We start from the raw sequence: 22,475 nt of genomic DNA on the forward strand, positions 1-22,475 counted from the left end.
TGCGAGTGAATATTTCTGTAAAAACTGACTTTAAAAGCGAGACAGAGCGGAGGTACAACCTGTGCTATGTTGCATAGCATACTCTCACTTCTAGCGAAGTTCTAAAATGCCCACCATATGGCTGGCAGGTGTTATCGTGAGGGATCTTCAGTGTAGACATGCAGTGCTTGAGGCTCCGCTTTTATGGGATTATTCAGCACTATACTCTGGCTCCTGTTTGTCTGCGTTAAATCAGCCAGGGTGTCAGCCAGTCCCTTTCATCTGCCCTTTCATTGCCAGGATCTGCCTGCGGTGCCCAGTGTGTGACGAGAGCTGGGAGCAGTATGGCAACACCATTGAGTAGGAATCCCATTGGCAACAAACTTGTACGGACACTAAGGGTAACAGATGATATGAACACATTTTTGTGGCACCCTCAACCCACAAGAGGGCAGTACTGTGCCAACCACCACCCTTACAATGTGCCACCCATTCTCCTTACCCCTACCACCCTCTCTCATCTGGTGCCAGTCCTTGCCCTCACCTGGTGCCACTCAAAGCTCCCACAGTCAGCCACAGGGGGGCACCAACACCCACTCACCCTGACCCTTTGATGTCACCCATTGACCTGGGGCAGTCCAGCACTTCCCTCATTCACCAGACTGTCCCTCTGACTTACTGTAGGCTTTAGCGTCTCCCCTGCACCTGCCTCCTGACTATACTTGAAGGCTGAATCAGCCCCAGGTGGAGTTGCCATGTGGTTGTACCGTAGGGGCAGACTCCTGCTTCTCTTGGCTCTCTCTGTCCTGGCATTAGATATTTATTTCCACCTGTGGCCGAAGCTGCTGCTGAGGATCAGTCGGGATTGTGAGTGCCCTGGACCACCACTAAGAGAGGCGGTTGTTTCCCTAGCAACCGGGGCTTCTGTTGCTCCTACTTCCACTGTGCCAGGACCCCCAAAGCTGCAAAAACTATTCGCTCACCCTCTGTACCAGCCCCAGGACCCCCATACTCCTGTCCCCCAGAACCTGCTGCTTAACTATCACAGAGCCACAGGGAGCTACAAGAAGAGGGTCGTCCACTTCAACCGGTGAGAGCCCAGAACATTGCGTGTGTGTGTGTTTGTGTAACATTGTCCTGTTTAGTGTGTGAATGTGTAATATTGTTTAACACACAGTAAGTGTGTAATATTGTTTAGTATAGTGAGTGTGCAACTTGTGTAATGGTAGGGGTATCACTGCATCTCACTCTTGGGGAGTCAGTCACTGTATTTCATAAATACAGAGAGCTGCTGCAAAGCATGCAGGGGAAAGCTCTGGGGCAAGTGGATTTGTTATATATGTTGTCACCCACATGAGCCAGAAAGACAGGATATTACCCGTGCTTGTGCCAACCCTGTATGGGCACTTAAAGTTCTCTTGCTACTGCCTGGGAAACTCAGGGAGACTTATCCTTTCCTCTTGCCCTCCCCTCCAGTGCTAAAGACAGACAGGCAGCAGCTCATCTAGGTGTAACGTTTGTATTCCTCCTAATGAGCTGGCATTTGTTGTGCCCTGATGATTCCCTTGCACTGCCAGGCAGAGCTGCCAAACCCAAACCAAGGCACGGATAGTACAGTAAGTGGCATAATGCAGGGCTCGGACTGGCTCACAGTGACTGCACCTCAGTTCAAATGCATTTATTGCATAGTGGATTTTTTCTAAAAACTTTTTCAAGTTTTTTTTCCAATTCAATTGACTCCAATTGACTCCTTTGAATCCACTGATATTCCCAATTTGCAGAACTCTTCTGATTTATCGGTCTGTAATGCATGGGATGTTTTGTCCCCTGTCACAGACCTACTACAATGCCACTTGAGTTTTTCATTCTCAAATAATTTGCAAAGTCTTTTCAGATTTTGAACAAACCTGATTTCTTATTGGCAGAACCATTTCATAAAAATAATTATGAGTGCTTATGAACAGTCAGGTAAGTTCACAGGCAAATCATGCATGCATTCTTAGAACTTTCTGTGTATGCGAGTTCAGGGGTGCATGGAGAGCATTGGTATATTGCAGTTTCCCCCTGCCTGCCCTTACTGGTTTCCCTGGGCCCCCCATTTTTATGGGGTCAGCTTCCCTAATAGTTATAACACTGGCTGCATGTATCTGTAGATTCCATTTCTACAGCTATCAGGGTTCTGTGATATAAAGTTCAGCTACAGCTGTACGGCTGCAGACTGGAAACCCCTGATATAAATTGTCTTGCAGTCAATTTTCCCTCTAATTCCTTCTTGACTATTTGCACAAAAAAATTATTTTGTGCACACATTTTAAACTTTATGCAGTTTTTCAAAACTGTGTGCTTAGGTCAGAATTAATACAGAATTTGGTGTTTTCTCACCAAATTCTTTGTGCGCACCACAATTTGTTGTGTGCGCTGGCCTCAAAATTTGTGTTTGTGCACGAGTGCACACCTTAGAGAGAACATCGCTTGCAGTGTCGTGGCCTATTCTCTGGAAGGAGCCATGAGTTGTCAGCATGAGGCACAGGACAGAGTGAGGGGAAGGGGCTGTCGGACTATTCCCTGATAGGTATCGGCACAATACACAGGCAAACTTTATGGGACAGGGCTGGTCTGACTCTTCCCAGCTGTTTCCATTGTCCGGATATGAAAGAGAAATGATTCATCACTGGAGAAATATGTGGGACAAGAGATTTGGCTGCTCTCACACCCGTCTCGCACTAACGCCAACAAACATACTTTGGGCATTCTGGGAAATCCATTATGAGTACTGTTGCCCAGCTTTATCACCCCTTCAGCTCCAATCCGTGTGCAGATTCAGGATCATTGGGAAGTGGAGTTGGGAAATCTGAGTGGAGAGCCTGCTGTTACAGACTCTGGTACTGAAGGGGTTTGAATATTTCTCAGCCCTGTCTCATGTACTTTTATAGAAAGGGATTTATTTCCCATCTGGCAGAGAAAAGGTTAAGGGCTTTTGGAATATTTAATAGCACATAGGGAAAATCCATATTTTAGTGTTACCCCTCCAAGGCTAGGCTGTGCTCCAACACAGGGGATTGCCAGGGGGTTGCCAGGTTATAGGGATGGCAAGAGGGCTCCCTGTTGCACCCTAGGCAGAAGATTAGCCCCATGGTAATGTGGGAGACTTGGCTTAAGCTGGCCATAGATGCAAAGATAAAGTTGTACAATTTTGTACCATGTGCGGAGTGTCCCAACATTTTCGTACCATGGCTCTCGGTTGCTTATTTGATCAGACAGGTTAGAAGATTTCTGTCGATTACCGATAATCATTGCATGTATTGCCTATCAGATGGTATCAATGGGAGACTGTCATTATATATACTATATACTCTATATGTAAACAACTACTATTTGTCAGACATAACTTTCCTATGATTGCTGTCTTTCAATTTATAGCCAGAACATCATCAGATTTTTTTTTCCGTTTAAAACTGTATTTACTACTTATGTCCCATGAACGATCATTCATGGGACATAAGGATATATCAGCACGTCTATAGCCAGCTTTCAAAAGGATTTGGCCAGGACTGGGGTCACAGTATGATACACAACAGTGATGAGGATCGTGGGGCCCATTTCTGTCCCTTCATTGTAGGTATGTTGGTACACTAATACATAAAAACACCAATATACACACATACAGTCCTATGAATGCAGCAGTGGTTTATATGCCTGTAACTTTGTCCATGCCCCATCTCCATTTATTTGAATAAGATTTTCTCGCTGCTGCATGCAGTCACACACAACAGAGCAGAGGTCGTCCTGAAAATGCCTGCTTTTGCATATTTGGGCCAACCTCTGCTCTGCTGCATGTGACTGCATGCAAGCATATCTTATGCAAATCAACGGAGATGGTGGAGGGAACGGATCCGCTTCTCTCAGCCTGAAAAAAATTACACAGGCTGAGAGAAGCAGAGCCAACAATTTGTCTCCTCCACCAAAATAGAGCAATAAAACCATTAGAGGACCTGAGTAATCTGAAGCCAATGAGGACGACAAGATTCATAAGTGAAATGGCAGGGGCAAGAAAAGGGTTAATTTTGGGAACACATTGTCTTGTTTGTTTCTGATAATCATCATGGGGTCAGGCTGTTTCCATTCAGAACAAACAGCAATGTAATTGCTTAGTGGCCCTGGCAGGGTTCAAGGTCCAGCCAGTCAGATAAATGCATTGGTCTCTCCAACAATAAAATGTGTTCAGTCCTTTAAATTTCCAGGGCAAACAGAATATTCAACAGAATCCCTAAACTGACTCTGTTATTCATTGCATCACTAATGCAGACTTTCCCTTTAACACAGGAGTGTCCATACTTTACTAATGCAGGGTCTACTTTTATGATCTACATCCATAAAGGCACTTTTAGTATTCTGCTCCATGTAAAATATTACTTCAATATTGATTTATGAGAAAATGCATATTGCTTTATTAAAAAAACTATTTCTTCTGTAACCTTAACATAATAAATATCTGAATGAAAAGCATGAAACAGGAGGGTGATTTAGACAAGCTGTTTGTTGACAGTGTCTTGAGATCTACTGATCACCAGCTAAAGCTCTACTGGTAGATCCAAATCTACCCCTGCTTTAACCAAAACGGAATCCTAAACTGACACTGGAATTCAGTGCATCACTAATGCAAACTTATCCCTTAAACAAAAGCCATCTCCCTTCCCTCCCATACTAGGCCCTGATGGTGTCTCATTAGGACCACATTTATGTACATAAATTTACCGGACTGGCAGGTAAAAATTATGCTCAATGCCAATGTTATCAATAGGAAAAAACAGCCAGTATTTTTTTCCAGTAAAGGTGGCAACCCTATATGCACATGAGGAACAATCGATTGAGAAATTGAAAAGACTTATTGCCCAACAGGCCACATGTTTATGTAATATAGTGCATCGTGGTCAATGTGCCGACTGCCAGCTACAAGAATATCTTAAATGCAAATGCCAAGCCTGACCAAAACAGGCTTTGTCGGATCCCATCATTCATGCAAACACATAGAAGGGTCCATTTAGCTTTATTCAAAGGACTTTGGGATTAATGTTACTAAAAAAAGCAACCAAACATTACATATGATAAAAAAAAAAAGAAATCTCATCCTACAATTTAGGAGAAAATGAGGTAGTATTGTTTAAGCCTGGGCATAGGAGTGATTTGGTAGGGTAACAGGATACAGGGAGTGTAGCTAATACATCATGTTCTTATGCTTGTTTGGGTCACCATGCCCCTTATAACACCGTTTTCCACTTTATAGGAAGCGTCAAGCACTCCATACTTCTCAGAATAGCTCCGCCCCACTGACAGAGGCAGTGTTTAATCTCAGCGCCCCCTGGTTGCAGTTCCACCTGGAGATCAGCCGAGATGCTCTGTACCCTCGATCCAGCAGAACTGTGGAGAGACTCATTGATTGGATGGGAAACGTGACTGTTATTAGCGCCGGTAAGTGTAGACTTTCATTGAGACCCCATCAGTAGTAGCTCCATATCAACTTTTTATTAGGTTCTCCCTGTTACCCAATCCCTGGGGGAATTTGGGGGCTGGAATAAGTGCAGATATTGCAGAGAGCCACATTTTTGATGATATCATAGTTCAGAGGTTGGGATTAGTGCAGAAATGAATGCAAATTGGATGTCTGCTGATGTTATATTTCAGATTTAGAAATCAAACAGATACTTTTGTGAGTCTATTGTATGATGATATTCAATGATGTCATAGTTCAGGATTCGACATTAGAACAGATATTGGCTAATATAGTATTGCCCTCAGAATGAGGGATTCACACAGTAATGAATGAATTATATCAGATTTCTTGGTTAGAATTTCATACAGATGTTGCTGCGCAACAGATGTTTGATTTCGATATTTCGTGATGTCATAGTTCAGGTATTATTATATTATGTATATTATATATTAGTGTGAATCTGATGATGGATATCAGTATATTCTAGAGTTATTAATCAGTTAGTGGCAAACTTAGTGCTACATGCCGTCATTTGATGATGTCATAGTTCTGTGCATGGAATTAGTACAAATATTGTATGAGGCTGCTGGCATCTGATGACGTCACACTTCAGGATAAATGCAGGAGTACACTGGGGGTTATGCAGGGATAATGTGGCATGGGACATGGAGGAGTAAGACAACAGGATACCCTGATACTCCTGCCCTTGCAGAGACTGGTCAATGTGCCAATTCCTGACGAGGGAGTGAAGAAACCGCAGCGAGATGGAGACAAAGCGCAGGAACCAGACGTGTAATTTTGTTCTGTCGGAACAGGTGTGTCAGTAACGCAGAGGGGTAATTACAGCTGTGCCCCATACTGAGAAGGATTTAACTCATTCACACACGGAAGTCCCATAGCCAAACCTTCAAGCCCTTAAAGGGCAAGTTAAGGCCAGATTAAATATAGCATTGTTTAATTCAAAGTAAACACCCCCAGGGCATACCACAAAACCAAATTCACTCCGAGGATGCCATTGTTTCATCTAATTATACACCTACACTGGCTCTGGGTTTCTTCACAACAACCTTATACCTTAATTCCAATTAAATTAGCCTGTATTGCCTTTGGACTTTGCTTTCCCTTTAAACCAGACAAGTACCTTCAAATTTAGACTTGACTGATGCTCCCACCCCCCGCAGTCACAAGTTCAAAATGGAAATGACAGATCTGAAATCCACACCATCCAAAGACAACCCAAAAGTATAAAACTCGTAGTATGCTATAAATTAACCTAGCAGTGTCAGACTGGGACACCAGGGGCCCACCCAAAAACCGTAGACCAGGGGCCCACTCTCAGTACTATTATTCTTCTTCTCCTCACTCAACCTCTATTCTCCTCGTCTCTTTTCTATACACACTATAACCTAATATTTATTCTATTTAGCCTCTTTGTTCTCATAGAAATAGGGAATGACCATGAAATACGCCAACTGTTTAGCAGTATGAGGGCCCACTGGGAGTTTTCTTGGTATCCTGGTGGGCCAGTCCGACACTGGAACCTAGTCTAAGCAACTATTCAGTTGGTCTGTTTTTTTTTTTTTTTTTTCGTTCTTAGCATATTAGCCTTCCTTGTTGGCCAGAATAAACATTGATTCTGAGGCTTCGGTTTTATTATTTTCCTTATTTTGTAGAGTTATATTCAGCCCCTCTACTATAGATCTCCCTTCCTAACTGCTGCCTGTTTTCCTGGGCTATTAAGCCCTAACAACCAAGTTACACTTTAATGACCAGCTGCAGTTTGTCTTAGATTAACATTTTCTACTGTCAGATAATTTCAAAATGAACTAACCTCTTTAACCATTAACCAGCAATGCCTGAAGTCAAAATAACTTCTACTCCTGTTTTGAAAGCCAGCCTGATGCCCTCCCCAACAAAGTTGAGAAGTGCTGGTGACACAGAAGGAGAGAAGGTGCCAAACCAGGGCACAGACTATGGCATGCTGCCAGGCTGGCATCTGTGTGCAAGTTCAGAATTGTGTGCAAACAATGCCCTCGGAGCCTGGCGTGTTCCATTTATATAGTGAGAAACTGCAAAGAGTGCCAGTGTACCAAGCTAGCTCTGGTACATGTGCCAACAGGTGGTGAAATTATCTGTGACTGCCAAGGACAGGGGCATAGGTCACCCCTGGAAATGTGTATGTGAGCAGCAAGTCTCTCCTTATAATTGGGGGCATGAAGGGGTAGGTGCCTCTGTTCAAGGGGGATGCACCAAATCCAGGATTCGGATTCAACTTTTTTCAGCAGTATTCGGCCAAATCCTTGTGCCTGGCCGAACCGAATCCGAATTTGTATATGGAAATTAGAGGCAGGAAGGGAATTCAAGTGACTTTTCATCAAAAACAAGGAAGTAAAAAAAATGTTTCCACTTTTTCCTTCCCAACCCCTAATTTGCATCTGCAAATTAGGAATCGGATGTGGTTCGATATTCAGCCAAATCTTTCACAAAGGATTCGTGGGATTCGGACAAATCCCAAATAGTGGATTCGGTGCATCCCTAATTCTTTTTGTCAATATGCCACAGACAGTTTGCAGATATTCTTCACTTTTATGTGGGGGGTTGTGTGTGAGGTTTTTTTCCTGTCGTTTAGCTGTCTAGCAGGCAGGACCATTTGCTATCATCGCTGACGAGTGGCAACCAAGCAGTTTTTATTTGATGGATAAACAAGAGCCTGTAAGAGAGAGGGCCATTTATTTTTCTGCTTTATGTGATGCTTCATTGCTTCTGTGTTGGCAGATCTCAGCCCAGACGAGAAGGCGTTAAATGGGGAGTGTGATTGCAGCCAAGGTAAGGGCACTCCTGAACATATGTACCACACAACTCCCAACAGGCCAAATTAGTTACACGTCAAGTTATCCTATAACTAGATTTGGTCAGATAATAGATTCTGATCCAGTTTGTATTGTAGGATACTATTTTGTTAAATCTTACTTTTCTATTCCCTCCTCCCCACCAAAGAATCCCCAATTCCCATTCTCTTGTAGGGAATTCTATAACCTGACTGCCCACTGATGGGGATTTCTCCTTTCCTCCCCACCCTCTGTTGCTGACATAACCTGGCTAACACTACAGTAAAACATCTAAAATTTTGTTTGGATGCCAGTACCTGGCACAAATAATACCATATACAGGGGTGGCGCCTGTTTAATCACTGCTAATATTGAATGTTTATTCTGCTTTGTAGTTGTGAAGCCAAGTGGAACCCACCTGAAAGTGATCCTACAGTTCCTAGACTTTGGGAAAGCCATGTTAAAGCCAATGAGGTAGGAAATCAGCCAATACTACCATTAAGTATATTGTTGCTTGAGCAGCTTTCCATCAGAGCTGTTAGGGATTTGAGAGACAAAGCCACTTGTTGATATTATATGATTTCCAGTATTCTGCCCTTTCCAGTTTTTGTTACTGTGCTGCAATTCTGGGAGTTGTAATTTATCTACAACTGGAGGACCATACAAATGATAATAAACAGAAAAGTGATATCAACAGAATTAGTAGTTATAGATCATACAAAATATCATAGTTAACACCCCTCAAATTTTTTTCCAAAGTCAGTTCAAATTAGAACACACTCTGTCCCTTCATGTCTGATTTACATTTTTCCTTAAGGCAGAGACGAGAAGCAGAAACCCCAGAAGACTTTTTTTATTTTGTGGATTATCAACGACACAATGCAGAGATTGCAGCTTTCCATCTGGATAGGTGAGTCCTACAGAGTTGAGGTATGAGATCCGCCTGCAGGGTATCTCATTCAATAGAAGGGATAATGTACCCCCTACCCTACTGTAAGTTATAAGGGTATTAGAAGTCAATGAGGGGCTCTGTGGCCACATAAAGTCTGCAGGCTGAGTTATACAGGGAACTCTTGAGTATCACTAATGTATTATAAGGAACAATGCATCCCCTACTGTATATTATAAGCAGCGCCGGTCCAACCCGCTCAGGCGCCCTAGGCTGTCTGGCCAGGCATTGCGCCCACAGACGCGCATGAGCAGAAAGACCGAATCTGCGCATGCGCGTAAATACCAAATGCGCGCATGCAAGAAAAGAACTGAATGCGTGCATGCGCGAAAAGCCAACACACATGCGCTAAAAAAAAAGCTGAAAGGAGCAGTGCGCATGTGCTAAAAATTACGCGCGCCGGATACATGTGCAAGCGGAGACCGGACTAGGAGGTAGGAGAACCAGAGAAGGCGTGTGCCTGGCGCCCGCCCAGCTTTGCGCCCTAGGCACGTGCTTACTCTGCCTACCCCTAGTTCCGGCCCTGATTATAAGGATATTAGAAGTCATTGAAACTAAGGTCTATGACCATATAAAGGCACAAGGCTGCAGGCTGAGTTATACAGGGAACTCTGAGAAATCACTTAGGTATTATTAGAAACAATGCACCCCCTACTTGTATTATAAGGATATTAGAAGTCATTGAGAGGTCTATGACCATATAAAGGCACAAGGCTGCAGACTAAGTTATACAGGGAACTCTGAGTATCACTCATGTGTTATAAGGGATAATGTATCCCCTACTTTAAATTATAAGGATATTAGAAGTCACGGATGGGTTCAGCAACCATATAAAGGCACAGGGCCAAAGGCGTTATACAGGGAACTCTTGAGTATCACTTATGGTAAATATTATTCTTTATTCTCTCTCACCTAACCATGACTTCCCTTTTATTACTCAGGATCCTTGATTTTCGCCGTGTTCCGCCAGTGGCTGGCCGACTTGTGAACCTCACCAGTGAGATTCTGGAAGTGACCCCAAATGAGGACCTGGAATGGGTATTCTTTGTTTCACCAGGTATGGCTGCAGTGAGGAACTTTTATAAACAGTTCTCTGTCTTATGATATCATTAAATTGATGCATAGCAGTGATTCTTAGTCTGCCCCAGTGATTCCCATACTGTAGCCTTGTATCTCATATTGCTTACTTTCTGCTGCCTCTACCCATGAGAGTTTTGCAGGCGTCTGTCATTAGTCTAGAAAGGACAGGAGAAAGGCATGGATGGCTGCAAAGACAGCCTGTGTTCAGAGGGTTAAAATAATCCTTTGTCTCTAGACTCTTGTATATTTATATGGCATCTGACATCTAATTTACTGCTGAGGCTTCCGTACACCTTGTGCAAGCAGAATCAATTTATCCTGAAAATACAAACAGCCCTGTTTGAGCTGCTAAATCCTTGTTGGATGAATATTTACTCATGTCAAACAGCATCGTGATCTGAATGTGAAACAGCCTACCTTGCTCTTTGCACCTCTAAGGCCCAGAAGCTCCTGATAAAAAAGAATTGCTATGTTTTTAGCTGACTTAAAACAGGGGCATCCATGCTCCTGCACTGATAGGGGCCACTACACCTTTAACTGTGGATTTAACAGTCTTACATTATACACATCTCACCTGCCTAGGGCAGTAGGGATGCACCGATTCCACTACTTTAGGATTTGGCTGAACCCTGAAACCAAGCCGTAATTTGCATACGTAAATTAGGGGGAAAGAGTACATTTTTGAATTCCTTCTTTGTGTGATGAAAAGTCATATTATTATTTGGATTCGGATTCAGTTCTGCCAGGCACGTGGATTCGGCCGAATCCCAAACTGAATCCTGGATTTCTAGAAACCAGTACAGACTGCAGCATGTGTCAATGCTTATTAGTGGTCAGCCATGAAACATGTTTATTTTGCAGATGTATGCTATTAATGAGATTATTACCACTGTAATACACATATACCACATTATAATTATACAGTGTTGCAAAAATTCCTTTCTTGTGTCTCCACAGCCAACAACACATGTTTCTTTGCCAAGTGCCCATATACATGTAAAACGGAGTACGCTGTGTGCGGCAACCCCCACCTGCTAGAGGGATCACTCTCTGCCTACCTGCCATCCCTTAGCCATGCCCCCCGACTTTCTGTCCCAAACCCCTGGATACGATCTTACACCTTTGCTGGGAAGGAAGAGTAAGTTGCAGTTGTATTTATACTGGCAGATACATATATTTCCAGGAAAGGGTCAGGTGACTTTTAGCAAGTGACAAATACTATTATATTACAATATTGATAATGATCTGATCCAATTAGACTTTTGGAATTAATATATATTTTATATGCAGCAAGAATAAGCTGGGGTGTGCCAAATATATTCCTTATCTGTATATTTGTATCTTTACATATGGGAAGGAGGTGCCATATTGTTTCCTTTAGACCGTACAGTAAGAGGGTATAGCTCTGTGAATTCATACACAATTGGTCCTGTTATTTAGCAATGGACATGCAATGGAACACTCGCTGAGTAATCTTGTTTTCTCAAAGCCAGATAAAAAAAAAATCTACATTCCAAATGGATTTACTGCAAACATCTGGATAACAACACGCAGAACCCAGTGGAGAATAAATTCTTCATCCAAACATTTTGTTCTATACTAGTACAGCAACTGATAAATAAAAGCCTCATAATTCACCCATAAACATGTCATTCACATTAGTACACTTTGGGCCTAGGAAGGACTGACCCATAAACATGTCACTGACATTAGTACACTTTGGGCCTAGGAAGGACTGACCCATAAACATGTCACTGACATTAGTACACTTTGGGTCTAGGAAGGACTGACCCATAAACATGTCACTGACATTAGTACACTTTGGGCCTAGGAGGGACTGACCCAAAAACACGTCACTGACATTAGTACACTTTGGGTCTAGGAAGGACTGACCCATAAACACGTCACTGACATTAGTACACTTTGGGTCTAGGAAGGACTGACCCATAAACATGTCACTGACATTAGTACACTTTGGGTCTAGGAAGGACTGACCCATAAACACGTCACTGACATTAGTACACTTTGGGCCTAGGAAGGACTGACCCATAAACATGTCACTGACATTAGTACACTTTGGGCCTAGGAAGGACTGACCCATAAACATGTCACTGACATTAGTACACTTTGGGCCTAGGAGGGACTGACCCAAAAACACGTCACTGACATTAGTACACTTTGGGTCTAGGAAGGACTGACCCATAAACATGTCACTGACATTAGTACACTTTGGGTCTAGGAAGGACAAACCCATAAACATGTCACTGACATTAGTACACTTTGGGTTTAGGAAGGACTGACCCATAAACATGTCACTGACATTAGTACACTTTGGGTCTAGGAAGGACTGACCCATAAACACGTCACTGACATTAGTACACTTTGGGTCTAGGAAGGACTGACCCATAAACATGTCACTGACATTAGTACACTTTGGGTCTAGGAAGGACTGACCCATAAACACGTCACTGACATTAGTACACTTTGGGCCTAGGAAGGACTGACCCATAAACATGTCACTGACATTAGTACACTTTGGGCCTAGGAAGGACTGACCCATAAACATGTCACTGACATTAGTACACTTTGGGCCTAGGAGGGACTGACCCAAAAACACGTCACTGACATTAGTACACTTTGGGTCTAGGAAGGACTGACCCATAAACATGTCACTGACATTAGTACACTTTGGGTCTAGGAAGGACAAACCCATAAACATGTCACTGACATTAGTACACTTTGGGTTTAGGAAGGACTGACCCATAAACATGTCACTGACATTAGTACACTTTGGGTCTAGGAAGGACTGACCCATAAACATGTCACTGACATTAGTACACTTTGGGTCTAGGAAGGACTGACCCATAAACATGTCACTGACATTAGTACACTTTGGGCCTAGGAAGGACTGGCCCATAAACATGTCACTGACATTAGTACACTTTGGGTCTAGGAAGGACTGACCCATAAACATGTCACTGACATTAGTACACTTTGGGTCTAGGAAGGACTGACCCATAAACATGTCACTGACATTAGTACACTTTGGGTCTAGGAAGGACTGACCCATAAACATGTCACTGACATTAGTACACTTTGGGTCTAGGAAGGACTGACCCATAAACATGTCACTGACATTAGTACACTTTGGGTCTAGGAAGGACTGACCCATAAACATGTCACTGACATTAGTACACTTTGGGTCTAGGAAGGACTGACCCATAAACATGTCACTGACATTAGTACACTTTGGGTCTAGGAGGGACTGACCCATAAACATGTCACTGACATTAGTACACTTTGGGCCTAGGAAGGACTGACCCATAAACATGTCACTGACATTAGTACACGGGACGGAGTTTTCCATAAACATTGCTCTATAGGCAGTAGAGCAGCTCCTCTCACATAGGTAAGAGACAGGATCACAGGAGCCGAGCAGAACGTTGCTTTATTTATTTATTTCATACACAAGTTCAGACAGAAGATTGTTCAGGAAAGCAATTAGCAGTCTCGCTGACAGAGAATCTAGCCCCTCTCACCAGAGACACAGGCCCACATGGGCCAAATTAATCCAATAGAGTCGAATTAAATTGATACTCTGAGTCCTGAGTAGATTCCCTGGCAGCTGTACCTCACTCCCAAGGCTTTAGGGTACAGATAGTATCCAGCCCTTGCTCCCAGGGAATCCTGCCTTGGCACAAATCCCCCAGTCACTAAAGCAGACAGAGTCGGCAGTTTATTGGCCTGTGTGTGGGGCCCTCCGACTTCGGCCAGATGTTGAGCGAGCAGGGTTAAAAATCCCGTCAGATCGCAGCCGCACCTGTTCATTGATGCGGTCCCACGATCCGACCGCCCGTATTGTCTGCATTATGATACGATCGTTAGGCCCTAGGGCCCACGATCGGATCAGCCTGATAAGGTCCACCTCAATATGGGCATATCGGGGAGAGATACGCTTGTTTGGCGAAATCACGAACGAACGGATCTCTACGTGTGAGGCCACCTTTAGAGACAACTGTTTCTCCAACAGAACAGACATCATCCCCAAACAACTCACTGTCTGACTAGGAAGTCACATTGTTTTTTCAGTTCCCACAACAGCTCCAGTTTCTCCCCCTTCAGGCCATCGTTTTCACAGTACTTTGTGCTGCTTCATAGAGTATTTTGGGAGGGATATACCTTTGTTATATTACTTTCCCAGTTATCTTAATACAACACATAATACAGTGCTCTCTGTTTTACAGATGGGAAGTGAATCCTTCCTATTGTGATCAGGTGAAGCAGACTGAGCCTTACACCAACATGAAGAGGCTTCTGAACATGATGGATCTGGCCATGTTTGACTTCCTTATTGGTAACAAGTTTCTCATGTCATTAAAATCTCTAATATCCCATAATGCAACACTATTAACTGTCCTGCACCCTAAACTCTAGGAAATATGGACCGCCACCATTATGAAGTATTCACCAAATTCGGAGATGATGGTTTTCTGCTCCACCATGACAACGCTAGAGGGTAATGTGATTGGAATCTTGTAGCTTGTGATATCTCCCCCACCTATTGGATCCGCAGCCCAAAATGTGTATATATAGTTTATAGTTCAGTAGTTGGGAAAATAAGGAAAGTATTTGGGGGCTATTTTAGGATTCGGCCTGCTCTGCCTGCGTCGCTGTGTATTGTGGTAAAGGAATGCAAGATGGCTACATACTGCAAGGACATGCTATAGAACATGAGAAATATTTATGTTAAAGGACCAGTACCATCGAAATAGAAATAATCTATTCAAAGCCCTTATTTTTATCCTACACCTGTACAAAAGTTTGATTTAAAGCAGACATTCTGACTGCAATAAATTTCTAGCAGCTCAAGTGCTATGTTGTATCTGTGACCTAAAGACACCCCCACTATTGTATTAATGTTTTCTCTGTTGGTGCCGCAGGTTTGGACGCCATTCTCACGATGAAATAACGATCTTGGCCCCTGTGTACCAGTGCTGCCTGTGAGTGGTCTCTTCAGTTGTGATTTCAAAATAACGTCTGGTGATTGGTGTAGTAGATTCATGGAAAGGCCAACCAGTGTAGGCAGAAAATATTAAAGGAACTCTAACACCAAACAATGCAAGTGTTTTAAAGGAATGACAATGTAATCTACTGTTGCCCTGCACTGGTAAAACGAAAGTGTTTGCTTCAGAAACACTACAACAGTTTATGTAAAAAGTTGCTGTGTAGCCATGGGGGCAACCATTCAAGCACAGGATACACAGTAGATAAAAGATAAGTTCTGGAAATCTTGTTCTATACTACAGAGGTTTTCTGGCATCTGTGAAGTAGCCCGTGCCTTTTCTCCTTTTCCAGCATTGAATGGCTGCCCCCATTGCTACACAGCAGCTTGTTTATATAAACTAAAGTACTGTTGCTGAAGCAAACATGCCAGTTTTACCAGTGCAGGACAACAGGAACTTATATTTTCATTACTTTAAAATACCTTCATTTTTTGGGGTTACTGTTCCTTTAAACCCTCTACAGGAAACGACCTATACCTTTATCTTCCCTGTTAAAGGAACAGTAACACCAAAATATTAAAGTGTTTTAAAGGAATGACAATATAGTGTACTGTTGCCCTCCACTCGTAACACTGCTGTGTTTGCTATAGAAAAACAACTATAGTTTATAGAAACAAGCTGCTGTGTAGCTATGGGGGCAGCCATTAAAGCACAGGATACACAGTAGATTGCAGATAAGTTCTGAAGAATTCCATTGTATGCTACAAAGCTTATCTGTTATCTGCTGTGTATCCTGTGCCTTTTCTCCTTTTTCAGCTTTGATTGGCTGCCCCCATGGCTACACAGCAGCTTGTTTATATAAACTATAGTAGTGTTTCTGAAGCAAATACACCAGTTGTGCCAGTGTAGCACAACAGTACATTATATTTTCATTCCTTAAAACCACTTCCATTTTTTGGTGTCACTGTTCAATAATATTAACCCTTGCATTACTTCCTATAGCCTTGCATTAATTCCTATCAGCATTAACTACTGGCACACCTCCTGGAGATTCTTACATCAGCCTTCTCCTTGACTGCCACACTCTCTTCACACTCTTCTCCAGTGTAACTTGTGCATCAAAATAATTGGAAATAATAATCCTCTGCCACCTGTTCTACCTCTCCTTCCTTTTTCTGTATACCCTCTGTCCTCTTAAATTTGTCCCACCTCTGTCTTTGTTGAACCAAGCAGGGTCACCTGATACTCTGGGTTTATATAGAGTGGTCCCATGTAGTAACCAATCAGATTTTGTTTTATATTATTCTTACACATTAACCAAGAAATGTTATTTGCTGTGTGTGAGGCAGAGTATGAAAATTCTGGATGGTACCACTTAGTATAATCTCCTGCTTTTACCCCAGGGTGAAGGAAGACACATGGTTACGGCTCAAACTTCTCTCCACGCCAGAGTACAGACTGAGTGATGTAATGAGGGAGTCTCTGAGCCAAGACCGACTACAGACCGTACTAACGGAACCGCACTTGTTGGCTTTGGACAGGAGGCTGCAGACTGTGCTGCAAGTGGTGGAGGAGTGTGTGCAGAAGCATGGAAATGGGTCTGTGATAATTAAAGAAAGCAGGAGCCAAGCAGTACCCACACGTGTCCAGCAGAGAGCAGTATAGAGCCAGAGATGTTTCCATGTTTATGGATTGTACCAGCAGAAGGGGCCTTGTGCCCTTGTACTAAATTCCTTCTTTATTTTGAAAACCGCATCTGGGAAAATGATCTCTAGTCGTGCCAGCCTTTTGCTACATGTAGGTATCAGCCAGACCAAACACACTTTCTGGGCCCATCTATTCTCTGTAGCAGCAGCTCTGGGGCAGAGACTTCAATATGAAAAACTTTTCAGCAAAATTTGTCACATTCTGTGTTCTCATTATCAACACAATGGATTTTTTTTTTTTTATTTAAAAGGTAACAAAATCGCCAGTTCCTGAATGATTTAGCCAAGTCTGCATGTGCTTTAAGGACTGGCAAAGGAAACTGTAAATGTAGGAACATTGCTTCTACCCAGAATTCCTGCTGTTTTGCATAGAAAGAAGGTGGAGTTTTGTCCAATAATTGTGCACTCCCTGTTATTAACCCTTTCACTGCCAGCCAATTTGGTCATTTGCAAACTTTTATTGCCAGACAGTTTTTGAACATTTTATGCTCTTTCACTGAGGGGACTTTCGGTTTACCCAGGAAAACGTTTTTTTTTTTTTCTTCAATCTAAGCTAGAATTTTGGTGTAACTTCTGTAACAGGGTATAAGCTTCTAAATGTCAAAAAATAAAATATATATTTTCCCATAATATAAACACATATAGTAGAAACATCATTTATTTTATGCATGAAAATATAACGGATTTGGAAAGTCCAATGTCTACCAATTACGGTATTTGTTTTAGGTTTAAGGAGATTTACAGGCCAAACACTCCCAGCAGAGCACTAACAAATTTCCAAAGCACCGGCTCCAAAACCAGCATTCTTTAGATTTCAAGGCCAAAACCCCTAGAAATCCATACATTTTTGCAAAGAACAGATTCAGATGAATCCAAAATCAGTAAATATGTCTTTCTACTACAAACTACCCAGTCACCATTAAATTAAAATCTGATATATATATATATAATACACAAAAGCCATGAATATCTTGTAAATTATATCCTTATAAACGGTGAGTTCTGATGTCATTTCTGTCACATGACTCACTGAAATTTGTGTATTATAATAAATAAAGTACCCCCAGTTGTAAAATATGAGGATATTAGAAGTTACCTCGGAGTTCCATGACCTATATAAAAACACGAGGCCTTCGGCCTCGTGTTTTTATATGGTCATGAAACTCCTCGGTAACTTATAATATCCTTATATTTTACAAGAGGGGGTACTTTATTCACTATATATATTCTGATATTTTTGAAAAATGCCCTCAAAGCTCCCGCTTTGCAGCATTGTATCTCCCTCACATCGTTGTGTACCAAAATAAATCCTCCTAAATATGAATGTCGACCTTTGAAGGGAGAGGCATCCCCAGGAGAGACAATTGTCCTACTACTCCTCCAGTCATGGTTCACTCTCAAGAACTGATTTAGCACTAGGGTCGGCAGGTTTTGCACATTTAGTCCAAACTATCTCGTATTTACCCAGCGCACATTCAGGTCATTCCCCATTAAGGGTTGAACTCCAGCTGGGACTGCCCCAGGGCCAGCGGCTGTGGCGCCTTTCTCCACTGTGGCTCACAGATGAAACAGTGGCAGACACCTGCATAAAAAACTTTGGGGAATACTGGGAGATTAATCAAAACACTGCTCCTCCCCCAGTGGTGTGGGACACAGCTAAAGCAGTGGCCAGGGGCAATCTTATAGCTACCATACAAGCCTCTAGGGCAGTGATTCCCAACAGTAGCTCGTGAGCAAGATGTTGTTGTCCAACCCCTTGGATGTTGCTCCCAGTGGCCTCAAAGCAGGTGCTTATTTTCGAATTCCCGGCTTGGAAGCAAGTTTTGGTTGTATAAAAACCATGTGTACTGCCAAACAGAGCCTCAATGTAGGTTGACAATCCACATAGGGGCTACTAAATGGCCAATCGCAGCCCTTATTTGGCACCCCAAGAACATGCTACTGTTGGTCCCCAACTCCTTTTACTTCTAAATGTTGCTCACGGGTTCAAAAGGTTGGGGATCCCTGCTCTAGGGAAACTAAAAAAAAGCTGCAGAAAAAACTGTATTCGAGGAGGAACAAGCATACTGTCCAAAAGTACCAAAGCCAACCATGACATACTATCCAGGGTTCAAAGGGAACTATACCTTTTGTTATCAGATAATGCTAACAAAAAGCTTTTATACTCCAGACAACAGGGGGTTGACCTTGGCAATAAAAATAGCAAAACGTTACCTACAGTATCTGGCAAAGCTCCACTCTGGAGGAACTCTAACTTGTCCAATTTGAGAAAGCTGGCAGATTTCCAATATTGGCTACAAATGGGTATTAGACATCTAGAAGACCTGTTGGTGGAAGGTAGTTTTGTCTCCCTAGACCAATTAAAAATCATACATACAAGACATACAACTGTTTAGATACTTCCAGCTGAGACATGCCTTTTATGCACAATTCAGATCATTCCAAATTATACCCACACCACTGGCATGGGAAGTCAGACTTTGGACTCTAGACTCCGCCAAAATACTATCTCAACTGTACAATATAATTCAATCTTCCCAACCCTCCCCATTCAATAAAGCCAAACAAAAATGTTCCGTATTCCTTCACTGGAGGAAGACCAGTGGGAAGAGGCTACAGATAATTTGTACCCCTACCTAATATCACTTAGAGCCTGAATGGTTCAATTTAAAATGATCCATCAAATTTACATTACCCCTCTTCAAGCTATGGGTAGATCAGAGGGAGCCAAATCTGTGAAATGCGGCAGGAGAGAAGCTGGATTCTTCCACTTGATATGGAACTGCCCTACAGTGGCAACATACTGTTACATCCGATACACTAATATATCTCTATCCTTTCCTGGAATTAAGTCCCCTGAGACTTGTTTATTGGGTATTATAGATGAAGCAGTGCCCTTACAAAAATCCAGAACTCTATTACGATCTATTTTGTTCTATGCAAAAAAGCTAATAATAAAGAAATGGATGAACCCCAACCCCCCTACACTTCAGCAATGGTTCAACCTCATAAATGCCTCTAATCAAATTGACTCACAATGCTAGAGGAACACCCCGGAAATATGGGAACCTTGTACTCCTACCAGATGACTGAGCGTTGGATTGGCCAAAAAAGTATATGCTGATAACTGGTGAATATGTTACTTTTTTTACGTATTGAAATACACAAAATAATTGAAAACAGTAGTCATGTAAGTGTCAAGCTTGTTGGTTTGCTTTATTTGTATATGTTGTTTGTTTTGAAAATGCAAAATAAAAACCTTTAAAAAAATATGAATGTCAGGGATCCACTGCACATTGTGATACCCAATATGTATAAGTCTACCTAAGTATGTGGCCCCATAATGAAGACATTCTATATGATCATTTCTGTCATTCCGTCTACATTTACTGCATTTTGTGGGGTAAAGTTAGTTATGAAAACTAGCTTTCCTGAAGTTGGCGATTTTGATGACATCTCCCACACATCATTAGGTACCAACATAAATCACCCTAAATATAAAGGCCAGGGGTCTACTGAACAGTTGATGCCCAACGTGCACAGGTTTACCCACGTATGTGGCATGTAGGGGCCCCAAAATGTGCTTTGTGCATGGCTTACATTTACATTTATTCAGAAACACACTGCTAGGTCGTAAAATCTGCAAAAAATATACATTGACCCTTGAAAACCATATATTTTTGGAAGTACACATTCTGATGAATCCAATATGAACAAAATAACTGGTGGCCAGGGCAAAAGTTTTTTGACTTACTTGATTTCCAGCCCCCACTGCTGTCAGGGAGTTGCAAACTTTGGAAGGGAGCGCAGAAGCTCAGGTTAGAGTCCTGCAGCGGTCGGGTATCCGCAGGTACCTGTGGGTTACCCACAAAAACCTGTGGTACCCTGCGGGTAGAAGTTCTGGGTGCGGGTATAGACGCGTGTTGCGGTTCGCCGGTCAGGCCGCGGGTCTTCTCAATAGTGATGTTTACTCCTTTTTTCTGATCACACCTACTTCCAATGATGTCACTTCCAGTTTACGACAGCACTTCCTGATTCTTGATGGTCAGGGGGTCGCGGGTCCGGGTTGCGGATAAGGTACTTGGGGGTCGGGTCCAATCGGGTAAGAATTCGGGTCCGGGTTGCGGATTGCATGTTGCGTGTCGGGTAAGGGTAGTGTTGCCACCCAGCCGGTATTTTACCGGCCTAGCCGGTAAAACACCTGCGAAGGCCGGGGCCGGTATTACAAATTTACTGGCAATGTAGCTGCCGGTAAATTTGTAATACCCTTAAAAAGACCCCTCGGCCTGCCCCCAATCCCCTGTAAAAACTTAGCTTTTGTGGCCGTCTTGAAGTGTTGGCACCGTGGCCACGCCCATTTTACGGCACGGCACCACCCCTTTTGACGTCACACCCACCCCTTTTTGTTCCCGCCCCCCACCAGGCCTGTAAAACAATTCTGAAAAGGTGGCAACCCTAGGTAAGGGTTACAAAAAATGGACCCAAGCATGACTCTAGCTCAGGTGCCTGCATATTCTTTCTGCTGCTTGGTCATTGAAATCTAAAGCTATATACTGCTGCACAGGGATTGGATGGGTTAAGTTTGAACTTCCCCTCCAGCCTATCCAATCCCCATGCAGCTTTCCCGAGAGTCAAACTTCAGTGACCAATGAAAAGGCTAGAAAGTTGTTACAGTAAAGACAATGCTGCACATGAGCTCCACCCTCCCTTCCGAAGTCCGCAGCTCTCTGACAGCAGGGGGGCCCGGCTAATCAAGTAAGTGCAGCACGTCCCCCCCCGATGGCGGTACTGTGAACAGACCCCAAATACAAATTTTCTTGCCTGCCAGCTCTGCAAACAGAGCCCCCCTGACTGTGTATTATGTAGAATAAGACCCCCAAACTGTACAAAGACTACCCGAAAACAATATATTTTTGAAAATTACACCAAAACTGTAATCCAAAACTGTAATAAAGGCTCATAACTTAACCCAAGCACATTGTTTTATACAATCAGACAAAACTGCATTGCCATGTAGTATATTCAACATATTACAGGTATGGGACCCTTATCTGGAAACCCATTATCCAGACAGCTCTGAATTACAGAAGGGCCATCCAAATAATCCACATTTTGGAATGATAAAACAGAACCTTGTACTTGATCCAAAGTAAGATATAATTAATCCTTATTGGGAGCAAAACCAGCCTATTGGGTTTATTTAATGTTTACATGATTTTCTAGTAGACTTAAGGTGTGAAGATCCAAATTATGGAAAGTTCCATTATACGGAATACCCCTGGTCCACAGCATTCTGGATAACAGGTCCCATACCTGTATATACCTTTTTCTAGAGACATTCAACTGTTTTTATACATGGGGATCTCTTGAATTAAATGCTCCATTAATTTATTTATTCTAAGCACACAATAAGCTATACCCTCACACTGTACAATTTAT

The 22,475-nt window shown here is 42.6% G+C and overlaps 1 protein-coding gene across 1 annotated transcript; it reads left to right on the forward strand.

The window, feature by feature from the left end:
- Positions 1-42: 42 nt before the first annotated feature.
- LOC108701821 (pseudokinase FAM20A) lies at positions 43-17,668 on the forward strand. Its single transcript, XM_018236838.2, has 11 exons — positions 43-1,069; positions 5,264-5,448; positions 8,246-8,296; positions 8,694-8,772; positions 9,116-9,208; positions 10,189-10,304; positions 11,285-11,465; positions 14,572-14,681; positions 14,762-14,843; positions 15,268-15,327; positions 16,734-17,668. The coding sequence occupies exons 1-11, from the start codon at positions 735-737 to the stop codon at positions 16,993-16,995; spliced, it is 1,554 nt and encodes a 517-aa protein (XP_018092327.1). The 5' UTR covers positions 43-734; the 3' UTR covers positions 16,996-17,668.
- The last annotated feature ends 4,807 nt before the right edge of the window (positions 17,669-22,475 follow it).

Source organism: Xenopus laevis, chromosome 9_10L (assembly GCF_017654675.1).
Source record: "Xenopus laevis strain J_2021 chromosome 9_10L, Xenopus_laevis_v10.1, whole genome shotgun sequence".
Lineage (NCBI taxonomy): Eukaryota > Metazoa > Chordata > Amphibia > Anura > Pipidae > Xenopus > Xenopus laevis.